This window comes from Centroberyx gerrardi, chromosome 7 (genome assembly GCF_048128805.1).
Source record: "Centroberyx gerrardi isolate f3 chromosome 7, fCenGer3.hap1.cur.20231027, whole genome shotgun sequence".
NCBI classification, from domain to species: Eukaryota; Metazoa; Chordata; class Actinopteri; order Beryciformes; family Berycidae; genus Centroberyx; species Centroberyx gerrardi.
In genome coordinates, this window is record NC_136003.1 from 4,843,819 (window position 1) to 4,856,831 (window position 13,013).

The following is a 13,013-nucleotide window of genomic DNA, read 5'->3' on the forward strand; positions in this document are numbered from 1 at the left end:
CTAAATATGGTCATGATTCAGAAGCACACAGCTACTTTCTTCTCACCTCTTTTTTTTGGCCCTCCAAAGGATTTGAGATAGTGATAGGATGATCTATTTAGTGTATTTGCTACAACAATTTTGGAGCCCTACACCCTCTTTTGCACAATCCACGGCTCAATTGTCTCCAGGCTTAAATATTCATTCTTTATAGTGGTAAACTTCAAGATTTTTTTTTTTTTTTTCTTTTCTCATTTTGTCTCTATCTTTGGTGCTAAGCGCTCAATGCTGTGGTTGTTTTTTATTTTAACTAAACTGGTTACTGGTTACTGTTTCATTAAGAAAAATAATTAAGAAAAATTAGAAAATGCATAAGTCATATTGTCTAATCGTAGATGTCAGTGTTCCCACTTGAGATGGAATTGCAGGAATATCATGGAATTTATAGAGGATTGTATCCCAGAAAGGAAAAGTCAGTCTGTAGTGGAAACCAGATAGATATAGAGGAGTGATGTAGTTTGATAGTGTGCAGCTTTAGAGGAGTGATGCAGTTTGATAGTGTTCAGGAGTGATGCAGTTTGATAGTGTGCAGCTTTAGAGGAGTGATGCGGTTTGATAGTGTGCAGCTATAGAGGAGTGATGCGGTTTGATAGTGTGCAGCTATAGAGGAGTGATGCAGTTTGATAGTGTTCAGCTATAGAGGAGTGATGTAGTTTGATAGTGTGCAGCTATAGAGGAGTGATGTAGTTTGATAGTGTGCAGCTATAGAGGAGTGATGTGGTTTGATAGTGTGCAGCTATAGAGGAGTGATGCAGTTTGATAGTGTTCAGCTATAGAGGAGTGATGCGGTTTGATAGTGTGCAGCTATAGAGGAGTGATGCGGTTTGATAGTGTTCAGCTATAGAGGAGTGATGCGGTTTGATAGTGTGCAGCTATAGAGGAGTGATGCAGTTTGATAGTGTTCAGCTATAGAGGAGTGATGCGGTTTGATAGTGTGCAGCTATAGAGGAGTGATGCGGTTTGATAGTGTTCAGCTATAGAGGAGTGATGCGGTTTGATAGTGTGCAGCTATAGAGGAGTGATGCAGTTTGATTGGACCCATTGGAGTTTCAAGATTCAGAATGAATGTAAACATGCCCTCATTGCAGACATTGTGATATAGATTTCTCTCGTTTAGTCCTACTTCCATTTCATAGCAGCCATCTGTGGGTGAGGAAGCGAAGCTCGCCTCCACATGACAGGACTCTCAGAATGAAACCATAGGCATGATGTTTTTAACCCCATGCAAATCACATCTGACACTTAGATGTTTGTTACAGATGAAACATTGAAAGGCTTAAAGATTTAAATCACTAGAGTTTAACTAGGAAAATGTGAAGTAACAGAAAGGTACATGCATCTTCCTTGGAGTGTGTGGATGGGGTGTGAAGGGATTAGGAATCTGTTGTACACATTGACAAACTAGTATTGTTGGAATCATTTTGTCCTCCCAAAAGTACTGTGTGTGTACTTTTCCCAGTCTATCCAGTAACACTCGCTCACTTTTACAGGTGCAACTTTACAGGACGCTGCAGAGAATTTATTTTACATTTACCATCTCTGCTTCGGGGTAAAATCGCGGGGTTTGTACACCCCTCGTCGCTTCTCGTCTCTGTAAAAATCCTTGTGGTGGAAACTTCCCCCGAAGCTTAAGATCTGGAATTAGATATCTAGAGCTCCTAACGCGAACTCTTTGACGTTTCCCTTAAACAGAGTTTGTTGTCTGGGGCCGATTCTGACCTCACCGCCTATAAATCCAGTTGATTTGGGGAAGGAAAAGGCTGTTGCGCAACTCTATGACCCTCCAGCTACTGTAAAGCCCACTGGAAACCTAGTAAAAGCCAGAATACGAAGGAGCTTTAAAATAACTTTACACAGTCAACTCTCAGCACTTGCATTACCATTGACTCTACCTGTGTGTTTGTGTGTGTGTGTGTCTGCTAATACACCAGATGTTGTTATTGTTAACGAGGAGAAGTGTGTGATTTGGAGGTGGGTTGTACTTTTGCCTACAGTCTAGAACAGTCATTCTCAACCTTTTTCATATCAAGGACCCCTAATTTAGTCCACATTAGAGACACGGACTCCCATTTGATGAGATTTTGTCTCTCGGACCCAAATCTCAGAATATTTTAATTGTTAGATATGATTTTGTCCAGAATTCCATGACTATCTGTATTGTAGGAAGAGAGACAACCGTGAAACTATAACCAAAACAGTCATTATTATTGTTGTTTCCTTGGCAAGTTATTGTTTTCATGTGGATATAAATAAACGATTCAAGTGTGTGTGCGTGTGTGTGTGTGTAATCCCATCTCTCCCATTTTTACTGTCACTGCACCTTACAGTTGAATATAGCAGAAATGCCATATAGACAAATGTCTGTCAGTGCTAAAGTGGCAGAAATGATGGGAGAAAAAAATCGACTTATACTAAAAACGCACGGTTCAATAACCTTTTTATAATGGTTTGTACCAAAAAACTGGTTAACCATGTTAATATTCTCCATTCAAACCCACCACTGCTTTGCTTGCTAGTCTGTGGTCCGTGGTTCCTTTCGGTTTCAATGAGGAATACTGTCTTTAGAGTACCTGAGGGACAAATGCACATATGCCAAGGCAACTGGAAATGCCATGGCAGCCCTTTAGCAAAGTAGTCCAAGTGAAATGTATAGGAATCGTTCAGATTTGCATTTTTGCCGTCGCAAAAATTGTACCAATCAATAATTTTTTTCCCTTCATTAACAGCAAATGGATGTTACACCATATATGCTGGACTGACCACAATAGGATTGAAAAAATATATCTGGGCATCTAGGTTTAGATAGCCATGGAATACAATAATGCTAAGGTAAATATAATGTCATATCTGTTCCCATCATCATTTAAGTCAGCGAATTCAATTACAATTTTAAGAGAATTTTACTACTTACTTTGCCATTTTACTATGTGACAATCAGGCATGTGGGAAAATGGCGATGTTCTCAGTTCTCTTGAAAATTGCAGTTTCATTTTATTTCCCATTTGCTGCTAATGGAAGAAAGGAAAATGGCCACAGGCACATGGGTCCCATTCAGAAAATGTTAAGCCATCGAACTGTACATGTATACCAATTTTGATGGATCATTTCGCCTTGACTAAATTCTATTTTGGGAGGATCTAGATCAGTGTTTCTCAACCATGGTCCATATGGAGGCCCAACAGTCAGTAGGTTTTCATTCTAACCGACCACTACAGCAGCTGATTTCACCGATTAGTTCCTCCACTCTGGTTGAAGGTGTGTTAACCAGTGAAATGAGCTGCTGTACTGATCGGTTGAATGGCACACGCTTGAGAACCACGGGACTAGACATCCAGAAAGCGTATGTCACACTTTATTGCAGGTTAGCAAAAATCTTAATGATCAGTTTCCAGATGGCATGTTGGCTCTCATGCTTCCGCTCAGAGTAGATTCCTGTGTGCTTACTCAACAATGGCAATGGCCTCAAATGATAGTCTTTACACTCCCGCTTGGCTTTACTCAAACACACACACGTCACCACACACGTGAGTACACACATTAGCACTGACTCCGTCGAGGTAAAAGGTAGAGTAGGTATTCTTTATCACTTTAATCTCACCATCACACTCACCACACACGTTTGTCTTACTATACTTCCGAGGAGCCCCTTGAAAAAGTGACGATGGGCAAAATGTCTTCACTTCGCAAAAATGTCCTCACTTCGAAGGTCTAAAACTGGTTCTCACAAGGATAGCAAAACAACAACAACAACACACACACGCCTAAAACACTGGCACATGATTAAAAGCTAATGAGTGTTTTGCACCAGCTGTCTTTTAAATCTGTGTGTGTGTATGTATGTGTGTAAGTGTATTTCCTTGTTTTTCAGTGGAAACCTGTGATCTCTTTTTTATGTCGAACTCAGATAACCCTTTAGTGCAGTCAGTTGTGTATTTTTCGCTTTTTGGGGCAAATTTTGTCTTAAGATCCATTCTAAATGACATTTAAAAAGCTTCAACTTGCCAATACCTGCAGACACTTTGTTTTAGGAGTTTCTTGTGGTTGCATAGCAACACACAGCTTGACAAATCACATTTTTGTTTAAAAAAAATTTTTAAAAAAAAATGAAAACCAGCTCAGCACTAGTTCCATGTATGCTAACAAGCTGTCTAGATTACTACAAAGCAGCAAGCAATGGTGACCGGTTACGGCTGATGGTAACCAAGCTGAACATTTACCAACAAAAACACACAAAATAACAGTTGACCTGAAAATATAAAATAAAATCACCAATAATAGCTACCACTTGCCAACTAACGTTACTGCTAACATGCCCTTAGCAAGGTCTACTAAGCTAACATTACATGCTCAACAAAGGATTAAGTCCATTTCCAACAAAGAAGTTCAACAAACAAAATGGAAACCTATAATCAAACTAATTTGTTGTAAAATTACACAATTCACCTTATCAGGAAACCAGGGAACTATCAGGAAACCAGGGAACCAAGTAATTTGAATTGTAGAGAAATGGGAAATGGAAAAATCTTGTCCTACCTGCAAACTAGCATCAGCAGGAGCATCAGCTGGCCTATAAAGGTAACTTCCACAGGTATTTCAGACATGGCAGTTCAACAAGGACCTAATGAAAATACTACAGGCTCTTAGACACATCTGCACATGGAGATGCTGGCCCTTCTGGCAAGCAGAGGACATATAAAAAATGGGTGCACAGATATGTATTCATCTTTATATACTGTATATCTAAATCCCCTCCCCTCTCTCTGTCTCCAGTGATTGAAGAGAAGGGGGTTAAGATGAAGCTGACAGTGATTGACACTCCAGGGTTTGGAGACCAGATCAACAATGAGAACTGGTGAGTACCTGGAGGATGGAGAGAAGAATGGACAGATGGATGGAAGGGAGAGGATTATGGGGGGAGAGAAGGAGGTGGTGCCTACTAGACCTTTACTACTAGACCTTACTAGTCCTTTAATGTAGATGCAAGATATTTCAACTAAAATCCGAACCATTTTTATCGGGTTTTTAACGAGTGCCTTGGTTAATTGGTGTTGACACATTACAAGACATTTACACAAGGCAAGATTAACACACTAGGTCAGGACAAAGCATAACAGGACCTCACATATAGTGCAGACAAGACTTAATGTATGACAGTAACCCACAAAAACACTATACATTCAAAGCTGGAGAATTGTTGTAGCGTAGCAGCAGTGCCATAGTTGGTAACAGTAGTTTTTGGGGTCAGCGGTGCAGTAGTCCAGTACTGATGGTACACAATACCGTAGGATCATGATCATGTGCAGGTTTAACCGAGAAGGACCAACTTGAGAAAGCTGTAAGGTATTGGTAGAAAAAGTCACAGAGGTCCAAAGTACAATTGGGTTGATCAGTGGCCTAAGATGTGTCCATATGTGTCCAAGAAAGTGAAATACAAGCTTGCAGACATCAGCCAGTTGTGGGCTAATGGCGGGGTCCAGCAGTAGATTTCCCATATGAGAAACCAAATCCAGCTCAGCAGGATGCCGTAGAGCAGCGGGACCACTGGTGGTTTAGAGATGTGCTCACAAGGCGCGTGGGTTAGATTAGATTAACAAAAAATGAAGAACCCCAAGGTTTCACTCTGACAACAGCGGCAGGGCGGTAGCCTGGAGGTTAGAGAAGTGGACTTGTGGCCGGAAGGTCACCGGTTCAAATCCCTGGGAAAATGTGAGTGGGGAAAGAGAATGACTAACATTCTACCCTCCCTCAACTGCCCTTGAGCATGGCACGGAACCCCCAACTGCATGAGTGGTCAACAGTAGACGATTGTGGTTGTACTGGGCAGCTCCCAGTGTGAATGCGTGGAACTCTATGAATATGAAGCAGGGTGTTGCTGGAAAAGAACACAGAGCTCAGTCGAGTTTCCCTGGATAAAAAGATATTTTCTCATGACCATTTGGAGGTCATTGGGAGCTTGTACGCCCATAACGTGTCAGCTGAGGTTAAGTTAAACAAAAATGAACTAAACCTTCTCTCCTCTCCTTATCCCCCCCTTCTGCTCCTCCTGTCCAGCTGGGAGCCCATAGTGAAGTATGTCAATGAGCAGTATGAGAAATACCTGAAAGAGGAGCTGCATGTCAACCGGAAGAGGAAGATCCCAGACACCAGAGTCCACTGCTGCATCTACTTCCTTCCTGCTACCGGCCACTGGTCAGTACAGCTTCAGTCCCATGCCTGACCTCGGGCTTACAATGTGAAAATGTATTTCTTCATATAAGAATAAAACATTTTAAAGATAGAATACATTTTTACCGAATAAGAATTATTTATTTATAGTTTTTTCAATGTGAGAATTCACTTTTCCGTGTAAGAATTGAGTTTCTCAATGCAAGAATTCATATTCTCTACATAAGAGTACTGTGTTTTTCAGTGTGATCATTCATTTTCACCATATGATAATTCAGTTTCCAATGTGAGAATTCATCTTCTCATATAAGAATTACATTTCTTAAAATAAGAATACCTAGAAATTAATTTTCTCTTATTTTTCACAGTGTAAGAATTAATTTTCTCAATTTAAGAATTTGTTTTCTTGGTATGAGAGCCTGTCTTCTTGGATGAAGAAATGGATGTCTTCACAGGAGACTTGCTTCCCAAAAAATAATTCTTGATGGAAGAATTTACTTAATATTTATATCTGTGTGGGGTGTGCATGTGTGTTTCTAGGTTACGCCCCATCGACGTTGAGTTCATGAAGAGGTTGGGAAAGATAGTGAGTATCGTACCGGTTATCGCCAAAGCAGACACACTCACCATTGAGGAGAGACTGGAATTCAAGCAGAGGGTGAGAGAACACACACACACACACACGTTTAGGAAAAAACAGTTGGATTTTTTAATTTACTCCTTTAATTGTCAAAGTTGTACCACAGTTGTTGTATTTTCTTGTTATACAAGAAAATAAGTGGTGGACATTACATCCAACAGAAAGTTAGGAATATACAGGGACATACAAGAATGTATTGGATATTCTACAAGCTGGTTTTCAGCCCAACTACAGTAAAAACATCTTCAGGTCATGAAAACTCTCCGACTTACAGAAAAATAAAGGTGTCGAAAATGGTTCTTCAGAGCAATGCCATAGAAGAACCATTTCTGGTTCCACAAAGAACCTTTAAAGAACTGCATTCCTTTGCTTAGACTCCTGCATTGTGTTTTTGTTTATCTGTGGAACCACAAATGGTTCTTCTATGGATCACTCTGCAGCAGAACCATTTTCAGTTCCAGTTCGCACTTAAATGTCATGGAATTTCCAAAGCATGTTTTATGTACTTCTCTTTCTTTTCCTTTCCACCTGATGTTCTGAATGTGCGGTATGACACCACACATGTATGAACGGCTGTCATGCGTGTGCCCTGACTCATAACCTTCGGTGTAAACCCATCAGCTATCTGTTTGACCTGTGTTTAACCTCTGACCCTTTGACAGATAAGGCAGGACCTGGCGGCCAATGGGATCCGTGTTTACCCCCAGAAAGAATACGACGAGGACGCAGAGGACCGCATACTCAACGACAGGATCAGGGTAATTTCCCCGCTCCCGCCATTTAGTAAAAAACCAAAAATAATCATACTTGATAATATCGTACCGCTTGGGCGATATCCAAAATGTTATATCGCGATACTGTCCTGCCAAAATATCGCGATACAACATTTTGGATATCGCCCAAGCCTATTAGGCATTTAGTTAATAATCGAATCCAGAGCAACTGACACTGTGGATGTGATCACACCTACGGTTTGTTTTCTTTGGTCTGAAGCATAGTGTTGCATTTTTGTTTTTGGTTTATTTAGTTTCACACTGCCCAGCTACAAGTGAACCAGGGCTTGTAAACAAAAGTCACATGGACTCAGAAGTAGCTCATTTATCGGACAGAGTTTTTGTCTTAAGACAGCTAAATACTTTCAGTACTTTACCGTACGGAGATTTACGTTTGTGCCAGTAATGATTTTGTTAGTCAATAGACATCACATTCTTACACTTAACATTCTTCAGATGGGTCTCAGTCTGACATTGTGATGTTCTGTGTCCAGGAAAGCATTCCCTTTGCAGTGGTGGGAACTGACAAGGAACACCAGGTGAATGGGAACAAGGTGCTTGGCCGCAAAACCAAGTGGGGAATTATAGAAGGTAAGGCCTTGTTTTGGTAATTTTGGCATTTATTAGACAAGTGGAGAGAGACAGGAAAGACTGGGAGAGAAAGGGGGATGACATGCAACAAAGGGACCTCCATCAAATCAGAGGCGGACACAGACTGGACGATATCTGATTTTTAATAAAAAGACAATAACAATGTGATATACCGGCAAACCGATCAGTCTAACCCAAATTCGTATTATTTGCACACTCGGTGTATATGTATGTAATCGTTTTTTTGTGAAAGCAAACTGTAAAACAACCCTATCTTCTTTGTCCACAGTTGAAAATGTGGCACACTGCGAGTTTGCCAACCTGAGAGATCTGCTCATCAGGTGAGTTAGACTGTGTGTGTGTGTGTGTGTGTGTGTGTGTGTATGTGAGAGAGAGAGTGTGTGTGTAAGGTAGACCTGGTTCATGACACGGGAGACGGGATCATGAGTAATTTGTGAAGGCCATAAAAGTCACAGAGGTGTTGTTTCTCTCTCTCACACACACATTGCTGGCTTGGTAAAGTGGAAGAGACAGGATCTGAAATGCTTATGATGATGACGCTCCAGGGCTGATTGTAGGTCAGCCAGGTCACACTCCTCTGTAAGACTCACCACAGGCCAAAGGTCAGAGGTCAGCCACATATCCAGTGTAGCTTTGAGGCAGGACAAGAACTGCTGTGTTTTATGACAAGCATAAACAAGGGAGTTGTTTCAACTCCTGGGGAAACATGTCATGACTTAAGTGTGACTGGTAGTAGGGCTGGTAGAGAAGCAGGCTTGTTACCAGAAGGTTACCGGTTTGAATCCCAGGAACCAGCTGGGAAAATGACGGAGATATGGTCCATCATATGGATATATGATGATATGGTCATATTAGGTGCATGAACTCTTAAGCTGATGATACACCGGCAAATTTTAGGGTAAACTTGGGGCAAAATTTGCCGGCAATGAGTATGAGCGACACTGGGCAAAGAGGGCAATGTGCAAGAGTAACTGAAGAATGATGACTGTTATCTTGGCCTCCTCTTTACTACTGAAAATGTAACAATTTAATCAATTTATCAAGGTTATCCACTGGAATTTCATAACGTGTATTAGGCTAGCTAGCTGGCCAGCTAAAGCTTGCTAGATTAAATGTTCTATAAAAACAATAGCAGCTATTATTTCCTAGTTGTGTTTACTATTTAGTACCAGTTGGACCATTTTGAAAATATTTTAGGCTGAAGACAGGTCACCTGACCAATTTTCTTGTCCCTGATTGGTTGATGTTGAAACCTTGCCAGCAAAGTTTGCTCTCCGATCAAGCTTGGCTAGATTTCAAGCTGCTACATTGTTTTCAATGAGAAAATATTTCCCCAAAATGCCTCAAATTTGACCTAAAAATTTGCTTGTGTATCATCGCCCTAAGACAAAGTTTATGCAGCATATCTGTTTGTTTGACATCATCTGGTTTTCAGTCAAAATATCTCCAAATGACACACGATGGTCCGATTTTTTGTTCACACTAGGAGGATGGATTTGCCTCTCTATCATCAGTGCGTTTATCTGTAACCCGTGTTTGGACTGATGAAACGCCAGCTAATCATTTAGTTTTGGCTCGTCACGCTCAGAAGTTGAAGCGCCAGGGGACTCGTTTCTCCAGACAGCAACGTGCACCTCTCTGCCGTTTCTGCTATAATTAGATGAAACATTTTACGATCCCTGTGGGGGAATTGTGTAATAGGCGTGCATGAAAGAGTCAATGGAGTGGAGGATCTAAACAGAAACAACTATGCTGTATGCAGTCAAACTCAAATTATTGCAATACTGAGTTGTTCATCTTTCCGTCTTGTGTTCTTTGTGAAGGTCTCACCTGCAGGACCTGAAAGACGTGACCCACAACATCCACTACGAGACTTACCGCGTACGACGGCTCAACGAGAGCAACATGAACTTCAATGGACTGGAGCTTTCCATCCGGCCGCTGGAGAACGGAAACGCTGACAAGAGCGAGTCGGAGAGTCACCTCTGATCCGTCCGACGAGCCTCCCGCAACGTGGAAAGCCTCCCGCAAAGTGGAAAGTCGACGCTCCCTTTGTCGTCCAATCAGAACGAGGGAGAGAGAAAGAAGAAAGAAAAAGAAACCTGTCCCCCCCCACCCCCCCACCCCCCACCCCCGCTAAAAACAAGTTGGAGAGATGATTTTTTTTTTTTTTTTCTTTTTGGGACCAATTTAGTGGATTATTTTCAAATGAGAAATTCTATTGCGTTTTTACGCAAGACATTATAAGAAATGCATTTAAGCATCAAATATGGATATATTTTTGAGAATGAGCTCATATATATTTTCTGGAAGGATGGCGACATATACAGGGACTGGGGAGGGCATAATGAGAGCGAATATGATCCTAATGCTGAAATGCCTTTTGTGAAACCCAAACCTGAGTTGATAGTAAGACAGACCTGAGAAACCCAGAGCTCTATGTTGGAGGAAAGGTTCCGTTCCTGAATTTATTGGACGCTGAAACCGACGATGTGACCAAGAAGCAACCAAAATAGTTACAGCAAAGTAAAGCAGGCAAATTGACCCCCCCCCTTTCATTAAACCCTCACATAAAGAATAAGCAAACCTACTGCTTTACCGAGTGCTGCCCTGTTTGTTTTGACTCTATATGTTTGTAAAAGGACTCGACGAGCTTCTGATCTGAAGTGCTCGAACCCTTTAGCGAGTGCGACTTTCACCATCATGTGGAATGGCACATTTCATGCTACTGTGCAGGTTCGGTTTAAGCTGGATCGCTTTGTATCGAAAGACGGCTGCCTTTTTGCTCATGTATCGGAAATGTTTTCTAATGTAGATCTTCATAATCCATCTTTCAAAGAGATCATGACCTCATGACAGCACACATTATGAGCTGAGTTATTGACCTTATATTGCTGACCGTATGTCGGGTGTATGAACTAAATGACTAGATGGTAGGATTCGGAGGACCAACTTTTTTTTGTACCTTTCACCCTGCTGAGTTTCAACCTCTTCTAGGATTTCTTTTCATTACTGACTCCACAAAACACATCAAACACACATATTGTTAGCATTGTTATCTTCCTTATCAGGTATTTTTTTTAATGCAAAGCCATGAAGTGCAGTCCACTCAGTCTACTGTACATTCATAGGACTGTATTGTATGTAAAGGTCACACGTTTCCTCTGGTTTTGTTTTCTGCCATAGACTGCCATCTGGAGGTCAGGTGAAGTATTGACTGATGTAAAGTGAACAGAATCCTCTATCTAACCTCTGAGTGTCAACTTCCAACAGATACCTTGACATTTTGAATTTTAGTCATTTAGTCATCTCTCTTCACCCGGCACTTGCCACAAGGTAAAACAGTTTCTATATTTGTCATTCAGCTACTCTAAAATATCATTTAACCTTTATTTATCCAAGGAAAGTGGACTGAGCTTGTGATGTTCATGAACTTTCCCCACCCACATTTTCCCAAGCGGCCCAGGGATTCGACCCGGCGACGCTTCCATTCACAAGCCCACTTCTCTAAGCTCTAGGCTTGATTTGTTGACGTTCTCTGCATTTCTCATAAAAAATAATGGGTACTGTAATACATTGAATTTGTGGGAGAATATCCTGTTGATAAACTTACCTGTTAAGTGATGAGAATGAGTACAGACACCAAAATCATCCATATGTCCCCTGTAGATCGTTGGCTCTGATGCTCCATGCTAACACTTTAGCATACACTGTGTTGAGTGATAGTAGCTCCATGCTAACACTTTAGCATACACTGTGTTGAGTGATAGTAGCTCCATGCTAACACTTTAGCATACACTGTGTTGAATGATAGTAGTTCACAACAATGGGACTAGTAGCCTACCTGGTGAGAAAAAATAAGACTAAAATTCAAAATGTCAATGTTTCCATTTGAACTACCATCCACAGTGGCACCAAGCTCTTCACCAGATAACATTTCAGTGTAACAGACAAATCACACCACACAGCTGCACATTCAGTGTTACCGTCTTACCTGGACGGAGAAAGGGAAATCTTTCCAGCTCTGTTCTCTATCCTAAACATTAAAGTGTTGACCCCCACCTCCTGTGTTTTATACTCAGCATGTACTAACAGCTCCGACATGATTCTTGTCCTTGCTTTTTTTTTATAGTATTAATGATATACATGTTAACACTGTTGATTTACAATTAAATGATTGTCACTTTATCACTGTCTAGTTTGAACTCATTGCTTTAAGTCTGAAACACTTGGCACAGTATAGATGATAGCTGAATTATAAATGTATGATACAAAAAGACACGTAGAAGTCAATATTAATGCAGGATTCTCTCTGAGATCCTGCAGAGATGCTGTTTGGAAATCTATCTATCTAAGAAAACCATCCCGTCATGTGTGATAACAAGCTCCGCTTTGCTGAGGATCTTTCTCAACCTGTCAGGGAGGCCAGATTGAAGATGTGGCCTATGGTAAAGAAGGCACGAAGTGTGGGAAAGCCTGCTTACCATGTTGGAGCACGGGCCTTCATCAATGGGCAGGAAATTACTTGAGGTAATTGCGAAATGGAAATTTAACCGAGGCTCTTTATGTCATGCAACCAGGTTTAGTCTCCTGGCTCACTAGTATTGATTTTTTATAACATGATTGACACTGCATCACTGGGAGGCCTAAGATCACTTTATCCTTCTCATTTTCTATACATTCATTATTTTTATTTCCATTATTTTTGCTGCACGAAGAACTCTTTTGTTGGTTATATATTCTGTCCTACAAAGATTATATTTGCTGACCAACAATCTAAAGAA

At 41.0% G+C, this 13,013-nt stretch overlaps 1 protein-coding gene across 3 annotated transcripts in view; it reads left to right on the forward strand.

Annotated features, from left to right (window-relative positions):
* Nucleotides 1-12,417, forward strand: part of septin12 (septin 12) — a 76,608-nt gene extending 64,191 nt beyond the window's left edge. For all 3 annotated transcript variants that reach the window (XM_071908815.2, XM_078284909.1, XM_071908816.2), the window contains 7 exons: nucleotides 4,810-4,891; nucleotides 6,091-6,228; nucleotides 6,745-6,862; nucleotides 7,507-7,602; nucleotides 8,112-8,208; nucleotides 8,498-8,549; nucleotides 10,053-12,417. In XM_071908815.2, the coding sequence (XP_071764916.2) occupies nucleotides 4,810-4,891; nucleotides 6,091-6,228; nucleotides 6,745-6,862; nucleotides 7,507-7,602; nucleotides 8,112-8,208; nucleotides 8,498-8,549; nucleotides 10,053-10,218 (749 nt within the window). In that variant the 3' untranslated portion in view covers nucleotides 10,219-12,417. The remainder of the gene's footprint in view (nucleotides 1-4,809; nucleotides 4,892-6,090; nucleotides 6,229-6,744; nucleotides 6,863-7,506; nucleotides 7,603-8,111; nucleotides 8,209-8,497; nucleotides 8,550-10,052) is intronic.
* Nucleotides 12,418-13,013: the final 596 nt, after the last annotated feature.